We start from the raw sequence: 21,608 nt of genomic DNA on the forward strand, positions 1-21,608 counted from the left end.
TGGTGGTGTGGCCGGGATCACGGGCATCGGCAATTTTGTAGTATTTTATTTATTTATTTATTTTTTCGTGGGAGCGACAGGAGATTCTCTTAACATCTTATAACCAGCTCACGAAATAAGGCACGGCGCTGGAGTTGCTCTTTGTTCGAATTGTCCGGTCCACCTTAAATACTGCTCAGCAGGCTGCAATGCCCGTATCGTGGCTGTAGGGGGTGTAGTTCAACGAGGCTTATAAAGTAACGTTCTTATATTTACATTTACATTTAAGGCATTTGGCAGACGCCCTTATCCAGAGCGACTGGATTAGGGCGTCTGCCAAATGCAGTATCTGCCAAATCAGTATCTGGTGGTGATCTCTGTGCCCATTCAAAAATCCTGAATTATTGGAAATGACGTGTTACCTCTATGGCCCAACAATGTTTTCAATGAAAATTTCAGATGGAAACTGTGTATTGGCTTGAATGGAATTATTTTACAAAAATAAAATAAAATTAGAAGCTCTGGGTCACTGAAAACTCACTTGTTTAGGGTAAAATAGGATGTGTAAAAATATCAACTAATACCTTCCTGGCTTTGCTCATTTGCACGTAGATTTATGATGAATATTGACATTTCCATGTAAAACAAATAGCATTGGAGGTGGAACAGACATTTCGAACAAAGAAAAACTTCAGCATCATTGTGTACTCTATATTCTATCACACCCACACATGTGGGATGTGAGCGCAAGGTCCTCGGTGTGCCTGTTTACTGCTGCTGGGTTGAAGTCTGGGTTGGCAGGGGGGTCAGGCTGCTTCCAAATAAAGCACATTTCATTTATAATATTGACGATCCAAGCTCATTGTTTCACAATTAATTCTTTTCCCTGGGTTGTGCAAAATCGCAGAAAATGCAAACTGAATCTGTGCACTAATGTGTGTATTAGTTTACACTGTGGTGATCTTCAGGTTGGAGGATGGGTGTTGATACTGGAGTGCAAAACTAACATTGATGGAGGATGGACAAGAAAAGGTCAAATTCCTATATATGTTTATCTGGTTGAATTCAGTAATTTAACAATTGAACAAATGATTTTACAATAAAATGTTAATATATAATTCTTAATATGTGTTGTTTCTGTGTGTGTGCACCAAACCGCCCCTGGATCCAACTAATACTGGATGTAACTAATGTCTTAAAATTAAGCACACTGATTTTACTGCTATTTCATGAAGAGTACTGACTGGTGGAGGTCAAATAAAATGAGTTATTAATTCAAGAAAATTTTATTTTACACAGAAAGAAGCACCATAAATAAGAAAATTATTTTTGTTCATTTGAATGTTTATTTGAAAATGAGTTAGAGAGCTACTAATAATTTCCAATGTGTGCACTGAAGACAAAATGACCAGAAAAGATCAAGCACCACAGATTTATGTTAACTGAATACTAAGCAGTGCTACACAGCAATATCTAAAACAGTATTTTGGTTTTTAATATAGAAGTAACATTCCACTGAAATTAATTTTTTCCACTGAAATTCAATTTTAGTTTACTTAAGCATAAGTAATTTCACTACGTACTTTTTCACATTAGAAAATAAATGCTGAAAAATAACAGAACCATCACATTTAACTGCATTACAGGATACTTCTAGTATATTAATAACCTCACATAATGTTCAGACCAAAATCAGCCCTGAAATTTGTAGCAAATAAACAGCTACGTCTGAAATGTAGCAGTAAAAAAAAAACTTTAAAAAAAGTCGAAGAGCTGGTCATATGTTCAACAATAACAAATTACAAATTACTCCTGTTTACTGCTCTGAGGTTTGCTGTCTATTAATTCTCCCGATTCTGTGGCTCGTCGAAGGTCTTTTCCCCTCTCTGCTTTTTGTCTTTGATCACGTTCTCTGTACCTTCTTCTGTCCCTCTTTCGATTGCGTTCTTGATGCCTTCTGTGGACACCGACTCTGTTTCTTGGTCGAGCTGCAGGATTTTTAGCCAAGTCGTTTCGTTCAGCATCTCTGTTAAGGTTTCGATGCCAGTCCTCATTTCTCGTTCTTTCTCTTTCAGAATCCCTTTTGTCTGGATTTCTAGCTATGCCTCTATCTCGCACCATTCCTCTCCTGAGGTCACCTTCAGTCCTTCTGCTGCTTCTTCCTTTGCTGTGACCGACCTCTCGCTCCATCATAGGGCCCCTGTCCCAGTTTTGTTTCTGGCCTCTGTGTCTTCCATGGCCACCGTCTTCCTCTCGCCTGTATTCAGACACATCCCGGTGTTGTTCCCCTTGCAGATGAGGAGATTCGTGGAATTCTCTGTGATACTCTTCATTTTGCTCATCATAATTATAAGTGTCTTGGAATTCAGGATCCTCCCTTATGTAACTGCACCTTCTGGCAGGTGAGTTCTGCTGTTGCCAGCTATCGCCTGGGTTTACAAGGGGATGTTGCATTCTCGGGCTGAACATTCCAATGGGCCTCTCCATAGGAGTTGGCAGTAATGAACCACCACGCCGAAAGGGTCGTACAATTGATGGAGCATTTGGGTTCTCAAACCACGCATTGGTTAGAGTTTCGTTGTCTGCTAAATGACCTGGAGAATGACCTTGATTATTTATTGGCATGTGGATGCCACCCCTATGGGTTTGCAAAGATCCCCTGTACTGAGAAGAAGAAAATCTCTGATTGTGGGGCAGAGGTGTCCTCGGGGGCACAGATGTGTTTGATTGTCCAAAGCAAACACCCCTGTTTTCACCACCTTCATTAAAGCAACCTTGATTCACAAACTCACTATTATCCCTCAGCCCCCTTGGAGTCTCTAATAGAGCCATTCTAGGTCCAGCACCTCTAGGCCTCTGAAACTGCTGAGGAGAAGGCCCTCGTGGGCCTTCAATGTGTGGCCTAGGGCCTCGGCTTGCAAAATGGCCACGAGGTGGCCGGCACACATAAGACGCCGGACCTTCTGCTGAGGTATGGTAAAATGGTGGATCATCACACTGGCTTGAACTGAATGGTCTATGAAAATGATGTGGTGGACCTCTAGGAGCATGAAGATACTCTTGTTTGGAAGGTTCCCTTTGAATCACATTACCAACAGAACCCAAATGCTCAAACTGATTGTGGGCCGGAGGTCCTTTCTGATCCGCAGTATGAAGAAAGTTAGGACCAATACCTGGATCAGGGATGAATTCTCGAGGGTTTTTGATGTTTGGTTGCTCGCCTCTCCAACGTTTCCTAGATACATGCTGGAATTCTTCATGTTCTTCCCGTCTAACATTACCGGGCATTCTCTGGGACATTTGTTCTGAGTGAATCCCTTCCATGTCCTCACTTGAATCTTGCTGCCTCCTAGACAGCACAGATTCACGTTCAGCACTTGCTCTGCTGGCCTGTCTAAGCACAAGGACCTTCTCACTAGCATAATGTGAATGATGACCAACCTTATGATGCTGATTTAGCAGTTTTGGACATTCATTTCTTCCTGAGCTCTTTAAATTACGCCTACTTCTCAAATCTTCTTTCAATTGCATATTGTCACTCCCTGTTTCCTGAGTTGGCTCACTGAAATTCATTTCCTCATGAGAAGACTTTTTCTCTTGATCTTTTAGAGAGTCCTCAGGAGACAATACATCAGTTTGTGGAGATTTATGAGGTGGTTCTGACATATGTGGCGGTTTAGAGTCTTGAAAAGATGGTGTGTCCAAAATCTGGTTATTGCTGTCTCTCCTTTGTCGTGGGTCCCTGCTTTGATTAATCATTGGTGTGTCCATTTGCATTTCTGATTCCATGCTAAACTGTGTATTACAGTGAGCCACAAATGATTTCCCCGGTGGCGACATTAAAGCATCTGATACAGAGAAGTGGGCCATGGACACACCTACGGCCACTCTTTGCAGACGCAGCATTTCCTCTTGCTCTGCCAGCTGACGCTTCTGCTCTTCAATCTGTTTATTTAATTCCTCCAACATTTTCTGTTGCTGTGATAAAGTGGTTGACTCGCCAGCATCGCTCTCTTTTTCTATGGACTTCACTTCATTGCCTAAATCAGACTGCATTTCCTCAAAAAAAGTATCATCCTCTGGATCATACGCAACCTCTCTGGAGGCGACCAATTCCAAAGTAGCCTCAACTGTTTGTGATGGGCTCACAGATTTCCCACTGTAATATCCTGTTGCTGGATCATATTCTTCTGGATCATACGGCCTGTCATCCTCTTCATGCTCCCTGTCTATGCTAGTAGCTGGTTGCCGGAACACCATACAGTTATCTGGCTCATATTCCTCTTCTGGGTCATATGGTCTTTCGTCATTGATTATATCCGTCGTTGCTGTGAGAACATTCTTAGGATTCTGCTGGTACTGTTGGACAATAGGATCAACCATTTGGGTAGATGTGGTGAGGACTGTGGAGGAGTTGTGCTCAGTTGGGTGTTTCAAGACATCAGTGTCTTGCTTCTGCCTACCAAGCTGTGTGTATTGTTGGACAATAGGATCAATAGCGGGGGCAGAGGTGGTCAATGCTACATTGTCTGTGGGGTATTTGTGTTCAGTTGTGTCCTTCGTGTTGTCTGAATCAGACTTCGCCTTACCAAACAATGTTTTTAGAATGGTTTGAAGAGGAGTGGTGGTGTTTGTGGTGGCAGATAAATGAGCACTATTGCCAGATGTGTTGTTTACGGGTGCACCAGGTTTGATAATGGACAAAATACCAGTTAGATTCGATGGGGAGTCTGATGAAGATGAGCTAGATGAACGAATGGATTGTGGAGATCCAGGAGGTGTTTTGCTGATGCGGATCTCTGGATCATAAAAATGACTTTTGTTCTGGTTAACAATAACTTCAGCGACTACTGGAGAAGCGGGGAGACCATCATTATGTGGATCCGGGATAACCTGTATTTTTGGTCTCTTTTCATCAACCTCTTGTAGAAAGGCTCCTGGACGCTTTGGTTTCTGACATATAGCCAGTCCAAGCAAAAGATTAGGACGGTTCTCTTCGAGGCCTAGAGAACATTTAGGACAAAATTAAATGTTTAAGTTGTTCAATTTACAGGGACATAACTTTAATTATACACCTTAATGAAACATTAAACGTTACCTGGCCCTTCAAGTGGCAGTAAAATCGAGGGAACGGACTCTTGTGCAGAAAGAGGAATGAGGTAGAAGTCTTTGATGTGATTACAACTGTTTGAAACCACACCAAACCGCCTGCGACTGTTGAAGTAAGAGAAAAGTGACACATATGCCACTTCCTCTTCATCAGTGGCTGCGTGAAAACGGATCAAGCACAAATCCTAGACCAGCAGGAAGAAGCAACAGAGTCAGTTACAGAAGCGTAAGTGCTACAGGAAAGGGTTTATTTAAAAGGCTTAAAGAGTAGAGAAATAAAGCCCACCTTTAAAGGTGATGTCTTTAGTCTTTCCACATACTCCCACACTGTCTGTGGCAAAATCCGACCTCCAATGTGGATGGTATCTGGTATGTCCTAAAGATAATTAATCCAATACACTGTTAGGGAACAGTGTACTGCACAACAATGGCAGTGATGGTGGTCTTTAGAAATTTTGATTTGACTACGTTTAACATTCAAAATTACATGAAACCCATACATCTTTCAGATACTCTGAGGTCCCTGAGACCAGGTATCCCTTTGTCACAAATTTAGCGACTGTCTGCATGTTGAGGAATCCTTTCCATATGGTCTCCTGCCGGGCCAGGAAATGGCTGGTGTCATTGTCCAAATGAGGTCGAGAAGGTCTGTTTATAAAAAGGGGAACATCTGAATAAAAGTCAAAGTCAATATAAAGCTAGTAGGTAGAATAAAATACAAGCTCTATCTTCAACCGATTCAAACCACTAGCACAAATGGAATTGAATAGGCATGCAACCTATTCAAATTCCAGGTCTCAAAACCAATAAATAAATAAAAATGTCTAGTCACCCTATCTAGAACAAGTATGCTTTTAATACCAAGAGTGTAATCACCTTGAAGATGCAACAGAAGAGCTGTAAAAACTGGTGGCAGATGATCTTGAAGGATTCATGAGGATAGATTTTGGAATAGTTGGCGGAGCTGCTGGAGCGGGTGATGGGACTTCTTTTTTTCCCTGACTGACTGGTTCACCAAGAACAGATATTGTTGGTGTAGATGGTATCACAGCAGGGGTATCTTTAGGTCTTACTAAAGGACGATAGCCAGTGGTTCGTGGGTCCTGCCTCCCACTGGACACAGTGGATATGGATGGGATTACAATAGGGGCAAAGTCAGGTGACTCCATTGCAGAGTTCTGACAGTCCTCTGCAATAGGGGAAGCAGGGGATTCCATGATGGCCAAGTTGCTCACTGGTGTGTTTATAACAAGGCTTTGATCCACATTATCACCAGTACTATAAGTCTCTGGCTCAAGTTTGTCATCTTCGTTTCTAGGCCTCTTAACCTCAGGATCCTCTTCATCAGCTGAAATTTGTCCTATAGAAAGAAGCAATCATTGAATGTACTGAAAACTGTGATGTACTTATTACATGAGTTAAATGTAAAAACAAAAACTGGATTCCCACCTGTACATATCCTGCACTTGAGGTCAAAAAGATGTGTTTTATGTTCAGATGTAGTGTCTTTCAGCATGCAACTGATGACATCTGGAACAGAGTTGCTCACACTTGGTGGAGGCTGCTTCTTCTTGGATTCTTCTAGGCTATTTTTGATCTATTAAAAAATGAACAATGGCAGCATCAGTAAAAGAAAGGTCAAATAAAAGGGTGAAATATGAAATATAAGAAGTTAATGAAATGAGGGCAAGAAGGCACGGTAAGAGAACTTTGAAATTAGAAGTGCCGCAATGACAAATAAAGGTCTCAAGTGAACATACCTCCTTTTTAGATATAGGGGTACACTCCTCTTGAGCCACACTATTTGAGCCCATTGCTTTCAAAGGTGATTCTCGAGGGGTTTCCAAAACCTGACAGAAAATATGTTAATTGAGTTGAAAGGAAATCAGTGATCAGATTGAATTGATCCCAAAATTAAATATTTTAAGAGTAAAAAATTGTTACCACAGGAGATTCGCTGATCTTCTGCATCACTGTGTCCCTTGCCTGCAGTTCTTGCTGACTCAGCCGGGTCAGCTTGAATGGAGTGATCTCCCCTTTTATCACCTTGTAGAAGAGGACCTGTACAGTAAATAAAATTATGAAACATTTCAGTATATCACGATATTCAGATTTTTTTATACAAGATGAATACTTGCTATATTAGCCTTCAATTTCATGGTGCAGTTTCATGTTATGCAAGTCCAGCACACAATCACTGGTCAGTTGTGAGTTTCCTGGCTGGATTTTTCTTTAACATATACTATCTATCTAACTATCTATCTATCTGTCACTGTTGTTAGGTCAGTGTTTCTTCTGTAAGAAAAGGTAAAAAGGGACCTGACAAAGTAAATGAGTACATCATATCTGTAATGGATGAAGTCTGCTATTTAACTATAATAATTATAATATTATTCCTTTTCATTATAACTTGGAACTACTAATTTAATAATAACTTACTAAGAGAATGCAATTTATACTACACTGTAAGACATGCCCACCTTGTTTTTGGGGTCTTTAAGGTTAAACATTAGCGATCTGTACTTGTTCTTGTACTTGCTGTCGGTAGAAAGGAACATGTTGTACAGCTCTGTCTCAATGTTCACGGCCAGTTTTCCAATATCGCTTTGTGACATTTCCAAATCATCACTGGCCTCCACCCTAATTGGAATAATATTGTTGTATTACCTAAATATTACATGGACATTTTTACAGTTGCAGTGAAATCAGTATTATTCAGTATCGCTCACCTTTGGCAGAGGATATCAGTAAGTGAACGGCGGATATTTTGCCTGATCTGGCTGTTAACCTGGGGCTGCTGGGCTCGGGATGGGACAAGTGGAGCCTGAGGCCCTTGGGGAAATCTGCCCACTGTTGCCGGAGTGGAAGTTGAAGGTGAGGGTGAAGTGATGGTGACTGGCGGCTTGGCAGGAACCGAGGAGTAGATCCTGTTGGCTTCTAGGGCACCAGCTGTGTTGTGCCTCAAAGCAGTGGAGTCTGAGTGTGAAGAACAGAGTTCTGACTTCTTGGATTTGGCAGGAAGGAGACCCGAGTCTGGCTTCCTGTTAGCAGGTAAAGGTGGAGATTGCCTCTTTCTGGACAGAGATTTGCCTAAAAATGTTGCTGATGTGTCCTGGGCATCTGTGTTAGTGTTACTCTCTGTATGGTGTTTGTCCTTTGTTGCTATAAAAAAAAAAAAAAAAAAGACACTATATAAGAATGCCTGTATAATCACTGTTTATGATCTTTATCATTTTACTGAACATTTTGTTAAGGTTACAAATAGTTACTGATTAATGCAGATAAATAAAAGACAGTCTGACTTTGCAATTGTGCATGATATTTTATCATAACTTATTATGTAGTCAAATGAATATTTACTTGATATAATAATTTTGAAAGCGATAACATAAAAAAATACAACCTTGTGTTCCACCCATGCAGTCACAATCTCTCTTTATAAATCTAAGAGTCATGGGGAACTTAAAATCAGTTCCAACATTCTTGTCCTTCATCTTTCAGCTTTCTTGTCCTTCAGCTAATTAAAGCAGATCCCATTACAGCTGCTAGGGGCCACTGGGCGATCACTGCAGGAGCTTCTGATTATGGAGTCCCGAACCATCCCAGCTAAAACCAATTAGGCTTGAGGGACCAGGACTCCATAAGAACTGTTAGGCAGCACCCAGTAGGGTGCCACATTAACGGTTGGACTCTGAACAACTCTGCGTTTGTTTCAGTTCCTGACTTTATACCACACGCCTTCGGGTTTATTTTCGTTCTTTCCATTTACTTTTGGCAAATTATTTTTTTTTTTACCCTTGTGCAATGCTGTTTTGTTCTTTAATAAATCCATAATGTCCTGCTTCTTTGCCTCAAGTCGTGACAGAATGTGACAGCCCAAAAATGCGCAAAAGAAGCAAAAATAAGCAGAGGAAAAGATGGAGGACAGCCGCCAGCGGGGATCGCTGGAAGACTGGCCTGAGGAGAGTGACACCATGGCAAGGTGAGCCGTGGTGGAGTGGCAAACACTGCGATTTGAAGGAGAGGCGCAATCACTCTGATGCGGGGGTCACACGCCATGGCGGATGGGTGGCCCAAACATAATCCGCTAAACCTGGAAGTGGGTGAGCAGGTGGGAGGAGGAGCAGGATGACGCCAAGGAGTTTGCATCCCCCATTGTGGATGCGCGGACCATCAAGGAACTCTGCACCATTCTCAACCGCGCCCAGATCGAGTGGGACGAGGCAGTTGAGTGGGGGTGAAATGATGCAGGGTTATGCACTTCCCACCACTCATGTGCTGACAGATCAAGATCCCTGTGTCATTCCCCCCAACTTTCAGGTGCATGAAGGAGAGAGAGGTGGACAGCGAGGAGGAAGAAGGCAATGTGGAGGGGGTAAGCTGGTGAAAGGTTGCGATGGATCATCATCAGCCTGCAACTCTGCTGGTCTACGGGATCCTTCTGGCTGAAAGTGTCAGTAGGGACTTGCAGGGGCAGAGGCTGCACGTGCCAGGACAGTACAGCAGGTTGGGTATCGGCTCATGGGTGGTCTGGGATTACGCATGACGCAGGGAGGACTACTGGCACATCCAGTAGGGGCGTGCAGGGGAAGGGTCTGCACATGCTCAGACGTTACCTTCCTGCGGTTCGGTAAGCAGGCACTGGACAGTCTGGAAACACCTGCCTGGGGGTTGGCAAGGAACAATGCAAGTAGTATCGACAGAGACGTGCAGTGGAGGGTCGACGCGTGGCCAGAAGGAACGGCCCTGAATCATGTCCACAGGGTCCAAGACCACCAAGTCACATGACGTCCAGGGTGCAACCAGAGGGTCTGGGTCCTCCTGGACAAGAGAGGACCCCCAGCAAAAGCTGTGGTTGCCGCCACCACTCCCCCACCACCTGTGTTGGAACTTGGTCACCCCAGAGAGGCGCCCTTGGGAGGGGTTCAGTGTGACACCCAGGTGCCATTAGGTAAACACAGAAGGCGCTCCTGCACCTGATTATGGAGTCCTGATCCATCCGAGCTCAAACCTATTATTGATGGACCATGCCTCCATAAGAACCATTAGGCAGCCCCCAGTAGGTGCTCCCACATTAATGTGGACTCTGGCTTTATGCCACTTGCCTTCAGGTTTGTTTTTTTTTTTTTTCTTTCTGTTTCCTTTTGGCCCTTGAGCAGTGTTGTTTTGTTCTTTAATAAATCACTAGCATCCTGCTTAAGCACCTTCTTCCCCCTTTGACCCAAAGTCGTGACACATTCATAAAAATCTAGATAATTAATAATAAAATTACGTTTAAATTCATGATACATCCAACGCATCATAATAAATGTAGAAAATATATTAATTAAACACTGTCCCTTCATCCTGAGAATTTAGACCTGCAAAAGGCACAGAGGAATTGTAACATTAAATTGTACAATTTCACTTATTCTTGGCTCAAGTTAAACCTAAATGGCTTTTTCTCTGCTCTATTATGTGTGAACAATGAATGTTATTCCACATTTCTCTGCTCCTTCCTTCCTTTATGTATTGTATGTATTTTGGTCCATTCAAACATTCAGTAGTGCAAGCTGACATATGGTCCTTTATATAAAAAAAAACCATTCCTTTCTATATTTGGATACAAATATGTATTTTGCAGTTTGTGCTTGAATAGAGCTGCAATACATAAAACAGACTAATATATTAATAAAGCACTGTAATATTTAAACAAACAAAAAAAGGCAATTGCCTTGCTTTGTAATGTGAGAAACAATTTGCGTTCTTTGCAAAGGGAACATTCTTTGAAATTTTGTAAATATATTTATTTTAAATATATCTAGAAATTTAAATCACTGATTTAAAGTTTTTTGTTTGTTTTCACCTATGTGAGCAATTTAACATTTTATTAAGTGCATCTAAATCAGGTTAGGCAGTCTCTTCATGTCATGTTTTCCACTAACTGACCAATGTTTAGTATGTGCATTTTGCTTGATGATTCTGAAAAACTCTGAAATCACAGAGCTCAAAAAAGGTCAGTGGATGGTGGGTCAGAATCAGAGTAAAACAAGAAAACGAGTCTGTTTTGCACTTAAATTCATTGGTATGGAGTTTCCTCATCTAAAGAAGCAAGAGGCCTGAATTAATATTAAATAACCTATGAGCAACAGTTCAGGCAAAAACGTTATTCCTGGTAATATGACCAGACACTTTGTCATTGGTTAATTTACACCAAGCAAACAAGGAGAAATGCTTGGGACTGCGATTCCATACATAAACATAAAAAACCCTCGGCTGTTAAACATGTGGCCAGCAGATGGCAGACACACTCTTTGTACAAGAGGTGTTTTTTTTTTTTAAATAAATTCTAAAAGCGTTCATCCAGATGAGGGATCCAGGAGTACTCGGACTGTCTGTTCCTGCAGTAGGAGCACACTGCAGTATCCAGAGACATCCGTATAAAAGCTCTGAGCTACAAACTTAAGGCTTTCTGTCGTGGAAATTGTGCAGGCATTCTGTGCTCGACCTCCTTCACCTTCTTTCTTCAGACCATTTGGATAGTATTTCGCAAGTAAACATTTTATGGCAAAATCCAGCGTATTCCAGTGCACAACTGTTCTGACTTCCAAGGATTTCTTGCCTGGGCTCTTTCAACTGGTCTCCTTTCAATGAGCATCCGGCCACATTGTGCAGGTGGCCAAGGGACTTCTGTGACATTGCATCCATGTCCTTGTGTTAAATGCACCTATGAGTGCACCTGAGGACAATACTAACAAGAATGTACTTGTGTGTGGAAATGGGGCTTCAGTATCTCCCATCAGAGCCTTGTATGCTTTGTGTGTATTGAAATATGAGTATTCAAGAGTCACTTCAAAGAAAAAGCTATGTGTTCACATTCCACAACATCCTTAGTGTGAATTGAAAAAGTGGTGAGTTTTTGTATGCCAACAATTCAGAAAAACTAGAGGATTGCAGTTAAGTTTCGATTCAGAGTGTTTCACTGGTTACACAAATGCTTGATTCCACCAGCGATTATAATGTCAGATATGGACCGGTGTGCACCGTGAGTCAGTGATATTGTGTGTGATTTGAACTTGCAACATTTTACCCCTTGCACGCTCCTAAGACCAGGGATGGATCAGGGTCATCTGGCTTTCATTCAACACTTATTTTGCTGATTACAGGTTTTGGTCCTTATTAATGACAATTCAGGACCAGGGCAACAAATCACATGCATTTGAGATCAGGTATACAGGAGGGAGGTTGCTGAAGTACAGTTGACATGTGACATCTGTTGTATGTGTCTGCTTTAAGAACTCAAGTCTCAGTACGTCATGGCTTTCCTCATGTTTACAGCGTAATGAGTAAAGTATTTTAGTATGTGAGCACGCTATAAAAAACCTCTCTCTCTCTGTTGAATGTTTTGAAGTATAGAGCTTTTGTTATGTCACAGTCCCATTCCAGTTAGCTATCCAGGTCATGCCATTCACAACACAATCCTCTCATATTCATTAATCTAGCATGGGTATAACCCCTTCTACTGTCATGGGGTGTATGTGGTCAGTAGAAACCTCTAATGTGGCAAACAAAATAAAAGCATATGGCATAATTTTCATTAAAAATTGTTGGCAGACCTGATGGTTTGTGTGCATACAAGTAGGATGAAGTGTAATCTAATTTAAGTATCCCCCCCAACAAATGATATATTTGAACTATCCAACTTTACGATGCTCCAATAGCATAATTTCCCCCTTAGGATTATAAAAATTGATATAAAATAAAATGCCATTAACCATAAATAATGCACCCTTAATTGTCTAAGTTAAAGAGGTAGATCAGTATTCATTGTCGCATAGTAAATCATCAATTGGTTGTGCAAGAATAGGTGTTCATTTGCCTCCTAACTCTGAATACAAGTCTAGTGTGGGCCGGTGAGGCTCTTCTGGGCTTGAGACCATTCCAATTCCAACTGCCATATCTGAAAGCTATTATGATAGACTATTAGCATAACTTATGAAAAGCTCAATTTGCTAATTTTTATGTGCTGACACTGCAAATATATTTTTGGTGAGTTACACTAGTCTGCTAGAAACTCATTATGCCTTTCACTAAATGTCCCAAAAATAAATAAACAGAATACACAGACAGACTCACAACCCAAAGACTGTCTTAGGATCCTCTAACCTACAAATTAAATTAATCATATTCATCATATTGCTTAAGACAGCATCCCTATAATAAAAATACCTTCTGAAACCGAACGTCTGTTCAATTTATAATCTCACATGTGTACTTACCTGCTTTCAGAGGAACTTGCTGAATAGGCATGCTTGATTTGTTTTGTCAAAATTGCTTACACATTCTAAAAATTGCATTCCTATTTTGAATAAATAGTAAAGAGGACAAGTGTGACGCAGCAACTGTGATGGGGTGCTGGGGGCTGGGTTGAGAGTGGAGTTGGGGTCTGTGAAGTGATACATACTAGGCTTGTAAAATACTGATGAATCAAAGGCAGTTTGCTGTGCCCTCACTCCCTCGTGATTATGGTCGCTTTGCAGCTGAACTGCCTGCATATCACCAGCCTCCTCATCCTCAGTGTGCCCCTCCAGCGGTGACTCAGTTGCCCTGTTCTGGGACAAAGTCCCTGGAAGACACCTCTTCTGCCCCTGAAAACCATGCATGTATGATTATCAAAGAAAAAAGAATGCCATGTACCATGTGAACGGACTGTCCTTGATTCCATTACAGTGATACCTTACAAAGTAAGAAGTACACACTGCTTAACAAAAGCAGTGTGCATATGTCGCAAGATTACCTTGGGTGCAGAGTGAGTGGCTAGCTTAGCCTGTGCTTTTACTGCTGGCTTGGGTTGCTTGGCATCAGTGAGAGACCTCATTGCCTGTGCAGCATGCTGCAGGATGCACTGATGGCCACAGTAGACAGAGTCCTGCAGTGCGTCGTTGCTGCAGCCTGGCCCAATGCATTTTGGGAGAGAGCTTTCCTCTACCTCCACTGCAGTGGTCACTGCTGTTGTTGCCTAAGATGAAACTAAGATAGTTACACTCTCCCTCAAGCAACATGCCAGCAAAAACTGTACAGAAGGCTTGGTTGGCTGAAATTAGATTTGGGACATCTATTACCACATTCCTCAAACAAAATATATGCCTGGTGATACATTTTGCATGAGACAGTCACATAATTAATTTACAGTAAATATGCTGCAAATACGTCCCATATCAATCAATACTCCACAGCAACAATAGGAGCACTTGTATTACAAAGGTTCATATGAACAACGATACTAATAATAATTGTGATAACATATTTTATATTGTAATTGGGTGAGAGACAAACTGTCCACTAAAGTCTCACAAATCAATTACAAACCACAACAAGCTTCTGCCATCTTCTGATTCAATCTCATAAAACATTGACCGCTACATTGACTGCAGTAAACTGAGTGCAAAATTGAGAATCTATTCAGTCACATCATATTGACTGTTCTTAAAAGCACATTACACATTAAAATCAAACACAAGACATTTTACCGCTTCAATTATCTTCATTTTCCTCTTCTGACCGAAGCCGCTAGCCTTTCTAATCTTCCCCTTGATACTCTTGTCTTCTCCATGTTTCTCCTCACTCGGTGAGGTGCTCGGGAGGAGGGCCGAGTTCGTTGGCTGGGTTTGGGGAGGTGCTGGACTTGCGCAAGGGCTGCAATTTGGGCAGACATAGTCCTCACCGTTCTTCTCCATCATACGGCCACGCTTCTCTGTGATGCCGACACAATCGCCATGGAACCACTCCTGGCAACGGTCGCAGCAGATCATGAACCTATAGGGAACAGCGTCCCCCACGGGTAAATTCAAACAAAGGACAAGTGGAATAAAAAGGAAAGCATTACACGGAATAATAACATTACAATAATTAAAAATATATACTGTTACAACTTACTATATTTTATGTCATTTGTTACATGTTGCTATCATTATTCTGGAACAGTTATATTATTACAGTCTGATGAAAATGCCAAATAATTGCAAGGGCAGGATTAAAGGTAAAACACAATCAAATGGGACACAGAAGAGCATAAGTCATGTTTAGTCATGTCTCGATATGACAGCTACAGGCTAAAGAGGGATGTTTCTCAGGTTGTGGGTGTGGGCAATATATCCTGCACCATATTTCTGTTCTAGTAAATCCTTAGTTTACATCAGACAAGGTAACTATAAAGAGTTGTAATAGGAAGTACCCATATCAAACTTGTACCTTTTATTATGCTTCTGTCGACAAATGCAGTACAAGGCGTCAGGGTCACATCCCTCGCTGTCATATTTTCCTGATGACTCGTCACATGTTGTCTCCTCTTCCTCTGTGTCTTCAATTCTTCGAGCAGACATTCTACCTGTGGCAGTTTTCTGGTCTCTCTTTGCTGGCATGAAATCTCTAATGGCTTTGCTAATAAGCTGCAAGGACACAGTCTTAGCCTGAGGCTTTACAGCTGCTTGCTTATTTACAGAGCCAGCAGCCTCCTCTTCTCTCCCTGTGGTCTCTCCAGTATCTTCATTATTGTTTTTTAGCTCGTTTGCCTTCTCGCAGCCTTCTAGACCAGACAGTCTCTTCTTTCCCTCTTGCTGCCGTTTCTTTAACTGCTCAGAGAGTTCCTTCAGGGTCAGTTCATCACTGTCCTCTGCTGAAACTGCCCCCTCACTGACAGGATCAGTTCTGGATGACTGCTTTTCCTCTGTACTGGACTGCTTGGTTACCGGGACATTCCTCATCTCATCGGTGTTTGAATCTGCGATATTGTCTGCCTCGTCTGATGTTTGCCAGGGGTCAGTGCAGCTCTGAACTTTCTCTGGGCCACACTTACTGACCTTCACAGCCCTCTTAGGAGGGAGGCCTGGAGGAGGGGGTGTGGCCTGTCGACCCTTGGCTCGGTTCCTACCCTTGGGCTGGCGAAGGGTACGACGGGTTGGCAGCATTTCTTGGCTCAGTTCACCAACTTCCTCCATAAACTCTCGCCTGGCTATGGTGGACCTTCGAAAGCCCCATGTTTTTGTCATTTCAGGCTTTGTGTCACTTCCCTCCATATTCACATCTGGATCTGGAAGAAGAATTCTGGATAAGGACAGTCTACACATGCTTAACTTCAAGGCTCTGCTCAAATTCATTGTTTTAATATGGAGCACAGCTGCACATGTATACAAGACGTATCTTTTTCTTTCTTTATGTTGTCATTTCACTGTGCAAATACACTTACATAACACAATAGGCTTTAAATCGAATGGTATTTGGTACTTGGCCAAAAGGCCATTAGTAAATGATCACAATGAGTTTAGATCAGCGAATTTGGGAGCTGATCACACAGTACTAGGGGCAGTGGGGCATAGGTTAAGAAGGTGGACTTCTTATCAGACGTTCACGGGATTGACTGAGGTCCCTTTCGGCAAGGTACCGGCACCACACACTGCTCACAATTGGTGATGGGTTAAAAGCAGAGGACATATTTCATTGTGTGCCACATACAACAAATAATCACTTTATTTATACTGTCTGAAAACGACCCAACCACAATCTTGCACGAGACCACGCCCACCACAGTAGCATGGTGAACCTTGTTTATCATATAAATAGGTTAAATTGTTAAGTTTTTATTGTTTCGCACGCTTTGCATTGCACTGCTTCGCCTGAGCACTAATTCCAAGGGCGCGTTCGGAGCAAATGCCGGATAAAAGAGCGGAATACAGGATTCAACGTAAAATACTCGGCAATTGATTTATTTTACTGATAAATAAACCAGACCGGCGGTAAACAGCTTCGGCTAGCTTACATTCGTAGCCGAATCGGGGTTCGCCTTCAGAAGAGGAAAATAAAAGGCACGCAGCCTCGGTGTCCTGAATTATTGCCACTCAGCATACTACACACCACAAACGACAGAAGTTCGGCCGTAGCTGGAGCACGAAATAAACAACAAAAACAACGCGTTTCGAGCGCTACCGTGTTGACCGCAGAACTAGCACCACGGGTCAAAAGGTCAGCCCGTCCACGCACTAACCGAGCGACGTGAGGGGTGACGGGACGATCGTTTTGAATGCGGCCGACGGCGCACACCGACACGCAGAGCCGCCGCGACCCCGCGGCCGCCACTTACTTTTACTCTTGCGCTCCCGTACACGCGGAAGAGACGCGTTCCGTCTGGACTTGCGTGTGGCCGGGGGTGGGGGGGCTCTCGGGCCGCGCGGGGCGGGACAGCGACACCCGTGGCGCGGAGGCACCGAGCTCACGTTTCCACGCATGTCGACGCTCGGACGCCGACCTCGTCGGTCATGACGACGTCTTGCAGGCCCCGTAGCCAATAAGCTCCGCTAATCTATCGTTCTTTATCAATGGCGTGATATTGAAGGGTAACGCGTGTTCAGACTGTAGACAGCGCGGGCAGGAATACGGACGCCTGTAGAGCGGAAGGCGGAAGTGACGTCACTAATCGGCGCCCGCGGCCTTGCGTCATTGCGCGAGCTGCGCGTAAACACTCGTTCGCGTCAAAGAAAAGTTGTGCGTTCCGCGTCCGCCGCGGCCGTTGCTGAAGCGCCCCGGGGACGGTCAGGTCAGGACAGGCCAGGCCAGGCCAGGCGCGATGACTTGCACGCTGGAGAAGGTGCTCACCGACGCCCGGACTCTGCTGGAGCGCCTGAAAGACCACGACGCGGCGGCGGAGGGTCTAATCGAGCAGTCGGGGACGCTCAGCCAGAGGATCCACGGCATGAAGGAGGTGGGGAACGCGCTTCCTGACAAGGTAAAGTAGCGTCGGGCCGGACAGCGGCGTCCGAGGCGTGAGCGTTCTCGACTGAAGCCCGCTGTCGTTTCAGTATATGAAGGAGAGCACGGAGCTGCAGGAGCTGTCCAGGTACAAGCCGCACGTGCTGTTGACCCAGGAGAACACCCAGATCAAGGAGCTCCAGCAGGAGAACAAGGGTCAGACGTCCTATTTTCCAACGATTTCTATATTATTTGTGAGGTTTGTTGTGATAATGTTTTGAGACCTTTATCTTTTCACATCCGACAGACCTGTGGCTGTCTCTAGAGGAGCATCAGTACGCTCTTGAGCTGATCATGGGCCGCTATCGCAAACAGATGCTGCAGCTAATGATGGGGAAGAAAGAGATGGATACGAAGCCTGTGCTTAGTCTTCATGAAGATCACGCCAAGGTGAATTCTCGTCATTAGTTCATAGTCCACATCCTACTGGGGGGGGCAGAATAGTCGTACAGACCAACAGCCTGTCTCCAGCACACAGTGCCAGTTTTGGTCCATGAAAAAAGTCTAATTTGACTAAGCAGTTATAGTTTTCTTTATAATTATATACTTTTTATAATTTGTGTTTTAAAGAGCACAATCTATGTGGAAAGGTTTGGGTGGATGTTTCAATTATAATTTACTACATATCTTTCTGTTGTGCTTTGTGTTCCAGGAAGTCCAAAGCCAGCTGGAGAGGATATGTGAGATGGGTCAGGTGATGCGCAGGGCAGTTCAGGTGGACGACCAGCACTACTGCTCTGTGCAGGAGAGGCTGGCTCAGCTTCAGGTGCTGAGGCTCACTTAAAATGAAATATCTAATCATTTACATTTTACATTCACAGAATTTGTGAAAGTGAAAAAAAGTGATTGTCATTGTGAAGCACAGCACACGGTGCACAAAGTGAAATGTGTCCTCTGCATTTAACCCATCAGGGGTTAGTGAGGGTTAAATGCAGACAGGCACCTGGGGAGCAGTATGTGGGGACTGTGCTTTGCTCAGTGGCACCTCAGTGGCATTTTGTCAGGTCGAGATTTGAACCGGCAACCTTTTGATTACAGGGTCACTTCCTTAACCGCTAGGCTATTTACAATCAGTAGTTACAGGGACAGTCCCCCCTTGAGACACTCAGGGTTAAGTGTCTTGCTCAGGGACACAATGGTAGTAAGTGGGGTTAGAACCTGGCTCTTCTGGTTCATAGACGAGGGTGCTATCCACTAGGCTACTACCCACCCTAATAAACATTTAAACACACATGGGCTGTTGCTGTCCCTTGTAATACCTTGCTTACAAATGTGAGCAGGCATTTTAGAGAAAATCCACATTGATGTGTGAAATTTAAAATGATTAATCCTTTAATGCAGTGACTTCTCTGGTGGTTAAAAACATAGTCAGCAATGTCTGTATTTTACCCACCTTTAAAGCACACCACTAGCTAATCAAAACTGATTCAGAATGGATCTCAGCTAACAAGAAAGATTATACAGTTTAGTTTGTGTGCAATTTTCACTTTATAGTTAGTGGAACTGTTTTACCTGTTTTCATTTTAACAATTGATAAGTAGTCGCTGAATAATTTAAGACACTCATCTTTTTCTTCCCTGTGAACTAACCTTTGCTTTTTCATCATGCAGATAGAAAACAAGGAGTTACGAGATCTCATGTCCATCAGTAGAAGTTCTGTAAAGCCATTGAGAGAAGAGGCAGCACATCCAGACTCAGAGCCAGAACCTGAACCCTCAACCCACTAGCATGCAGATCATCCACCATTGGTTACATGCTTATTTCTGCTCTCATTTATATATTTTTTTCCTCAGGAAAGATAATCATACTTCACTGAATGATTATCAAAGAATGTATTTTAACCATTGGCTAAAAAATGTCATGCAGTTTCAAACACAGGACTGTATTTTAGCAGCACTGTGCAGGGCACTAAAAAGCCTGACATGGGAAACATTAGTCAACATCATATCAAGTGCACAACAAATGTCTTCTGTGTTATTGGAAATGGTACAGTCTGTTGCAAAATCAGTATCCTCTTCCAGCTCATCATCAAGCATCCTTTCCCATTCCCTTGGGTGCTCAGAACACAATGTGCCACTCATGGAAGACTCTTGCTTAATTCTGTCTTAAAACATACAGCTCCGCAACAATTGTGCTTTACGCGTTTCTTCAGTGCGGTCTGCATTTGAGGGAGCTGAATGTGCAGCTGTCCTGCGAGTATGGAATTGTACATGGTAACATTAGGCTTTTATGTGCCGTTAATGGGTTGTTCGACTGTTGTTATTTTTTTTAAATATGTGCTTTTAGGAATATTAATACAAAATATTAATATTAATTTGCCCCATGCTAACAAATGTCTGAACCATTTGAATGCAGCGTAATACGTGTCCATCCAGATGTCATTTAAAGGCTTGTGAAATGATAGTCATCAGATTGATTTGCAAGGCAGTGGTATTAGCATATCTATTTAAAGACTTAGAGATATTAGATAGGAGTAATGGAGTTATATAAATGTGTAATCATTACAAATGCAAATAAAGAGTTTCTAATAATGTAATCAGGCATTTTTGGAGTATTAGTGTACAGCTCTCAAGGCACAAGTCACCACCATTAAGAGATGCTATTGTGCTAAATCTGAGGATATGATCGATTTGCATTGTTTGCATGTGCAACACCGTAGCAGTTCAAGTCAAAATGCTAACGATGATGTAGACGTGTGCACAAAATGCAGATCTGAAAGCATCCCAGCCTTCCCATTAGAAGCACTGACCCTGTTGGGTCTGGTTATTGCTGTCAGTGGATATTTCTGGGTTGCGGGCCCAGCAACGGTGACACCGACCTGTGTAAAAAAAAAAAAAAGAAAAAATCCTGACATGCTTCTGACCAACACTAACACATCAATGTTGCTTTTGTGTTGGAAAAAATTGTCATTTCATCAGCAGCAGTGATTCCTTGTTTAAAAACCGACCTTTGGTGAGTGGGGCGCTGTATGCAGCGCCTGTAAAGTGTATTTATAAGACCGGGCAATGATTGGAAGGGATACGGGACTTTAATAAACCAATGTTACTGTATGTAACCTGGAATGGAATAATTTAAACCATGCATGTTGTGTTGCCTCTACACAATGTGGACGTTCAGGATTCCATGGATTCAACAGATACCTTTAGCCAAAATCAACGATGCTTGTCTTTTGAAGTAGCGTGTTGTAGTATCTGAACGTTCTCGGCGTTGACAGCGATCAGCCCCAGTAAATTTGATTTAGTAACCTGCGTAGGAGGCCGAGTAATATTAAGCTGCAGAGCACTGCTGTAGTAGGTCACGGGTGAATTTCGACAGAACCCAACCACCCCACCCCCGCCCCGGCATGACGTTAAAGCGCCACAATCTCAAATTACGACACCGCTGTTTGTTTGGTGTTTTTTTTTTTGAGTGTCTGTCCTTCACGGTCATATGTCAACAAGGCTGTGGAGCCATTACCCTCGTCACCTCTGAGTCAGGGTTCAACTCTGGATCCCGTCCTCCGTAGAAGATTACATGGTCATCTTTACAGGTCGATCTGCTGCTGAGATTAATACTAACGTGAGCCGGTCGTCTTAACACCGCTACAGACAGATTCAGGTCAATGTGCCATTTAAAAATGCTGTACTGTCTATTTCTCTGTGCAAGGCCGTCGTGCTCAAGATGGCGCCACACCTGCAGTTCCTAAGAACACACTGTTTGTTTAAGGTGGTAGCCAAGGAGACGGCAAGTGAGAATCCCCA

General features: G+C 43.0%; 2 protein-coding genes across 2 annotated transcripts; one reads left to right on the top strand and one right to left on the bottom strand.

Moving 5' to 3' along the window:
• Nucleotides 1–1,431: 1,431 nt before the first annotated feature.
• LOC114797758 (death-inducer obliterator 1) lies at nucleotides 1,432–17,521 on the bottom strand. The gene is made up of 15 exons (XM_028992811.1): nucleotides 17,204–17,521; nucleotides 15,319–16,156; nucleotides 14,598–14,883; nucleotides 13,865–14,086; nucleotides 13,532–13,715; nucleotides 7,818–8,250; nucleotides 7,569–7,728; nucleotides 7,033–7,149; nucleotides 6,849–6,938; nucleotides 6,538–6,685; nucleotides 5,965–6,448; nucleotides 5,589–5,736; nucleotides 5,375–5,464; nucleotides 5,078–5,273; nucleotides 1,432–4,982 (listed from the first exon to the last, which is right to left on the bottom strand). Exons 1-15 carry the CDS (start codon nucleotides 17,346–17,348, stop codon nucleotides 1,786–1,788), a joined length of 6,738 nt encoding a protein of 2,245 aa, XP_028848644.1. The 5' UTR covers nucleotides 17,349–17,521; the 3' UTR covers nucleotides 1,432–1,785.
• On the top strand, nucleotides 17,509–20,404 carry sike1 (suppressor of IKBKE 1). Its single transcript, XM_028992813.1, has 5 exons — nucleotides 17,509–17,845; nucleotides 17,919–18,024; nucleotides 18,116–18,258; nucleotides 18,521–18,634; nucleotides 19,479–20,404. Exons 1-5 carry the CDS (start codon nucleotides 17,687–17,689, stop codon nucleotides 19,593–19,595), a joined length of 639 nt encoding a protein of 212 aa, XP_028848646.1. The 5' UTR covers nucleotides 17,509–17,686; the 3' UTR covers nucleotides 19,596–20,404.
• The last annotated feature ends 1,204 nt before the right edge of the window (nucleotides 20,405–21,608 follow it).

This window comes from Denticeps clupeoides, chromosome 10 (assembly GCF_900700375.1).
Source record: "Denticeps clupeoides chromosome 10, fDenClu1.1, whole genome shotgun sequence".
Taxonomy (NCBI): Eukaryota; Metazoa; Chordata; class Actinopteri; order Clupeiformes; family Denticipitidae; genus Denticeps; species Denticeps clupeoides.

Coding starts and splice junctions, on each gene's coding strand:
- LOC114797758 (XM_028992811.1), bottom strand. CDS start 17,348: ATGCGTGGAAACGTGAGCTCGGTGCCTCCGCGCCACGGGTGTCGCTGT. Junction 14,884..15,318: donor CGACAGAAGCATAATAAAAG/GTACAAGTTTGA, acceptor TGTTCCCTATAG/GTTCATGATCTGCTGCGACC. Junction 6,939..7,032: donor AGATCAGCGAATCTCCTGTG/GTAACAATTTTT, acceptor ATTTTCTGTCAG/GTTTTGGAAACCCCTCGAGA.
- sike1 (XM_028992813.1), top strand. CDS start 17,687: ATGACTTGCACGCTGGAGAAGGTGCTCACCGACGCCCGGACTCTGCTG. Junction 18,025..18,115: donor GCTCCAGCAGGAGAACAAGG/GTCAGACGTCCT, acceptor CACATCCGACAG/ACCTGTGGCTGTCTCTAGAG. Junction 18,635..19,478: donor AGAGGCTGGCTCAGCTTCAG/GTGCTGAGGCTC, acceptor TTCATCATGCAG/ATAGAAAACAAGGAGTTACG.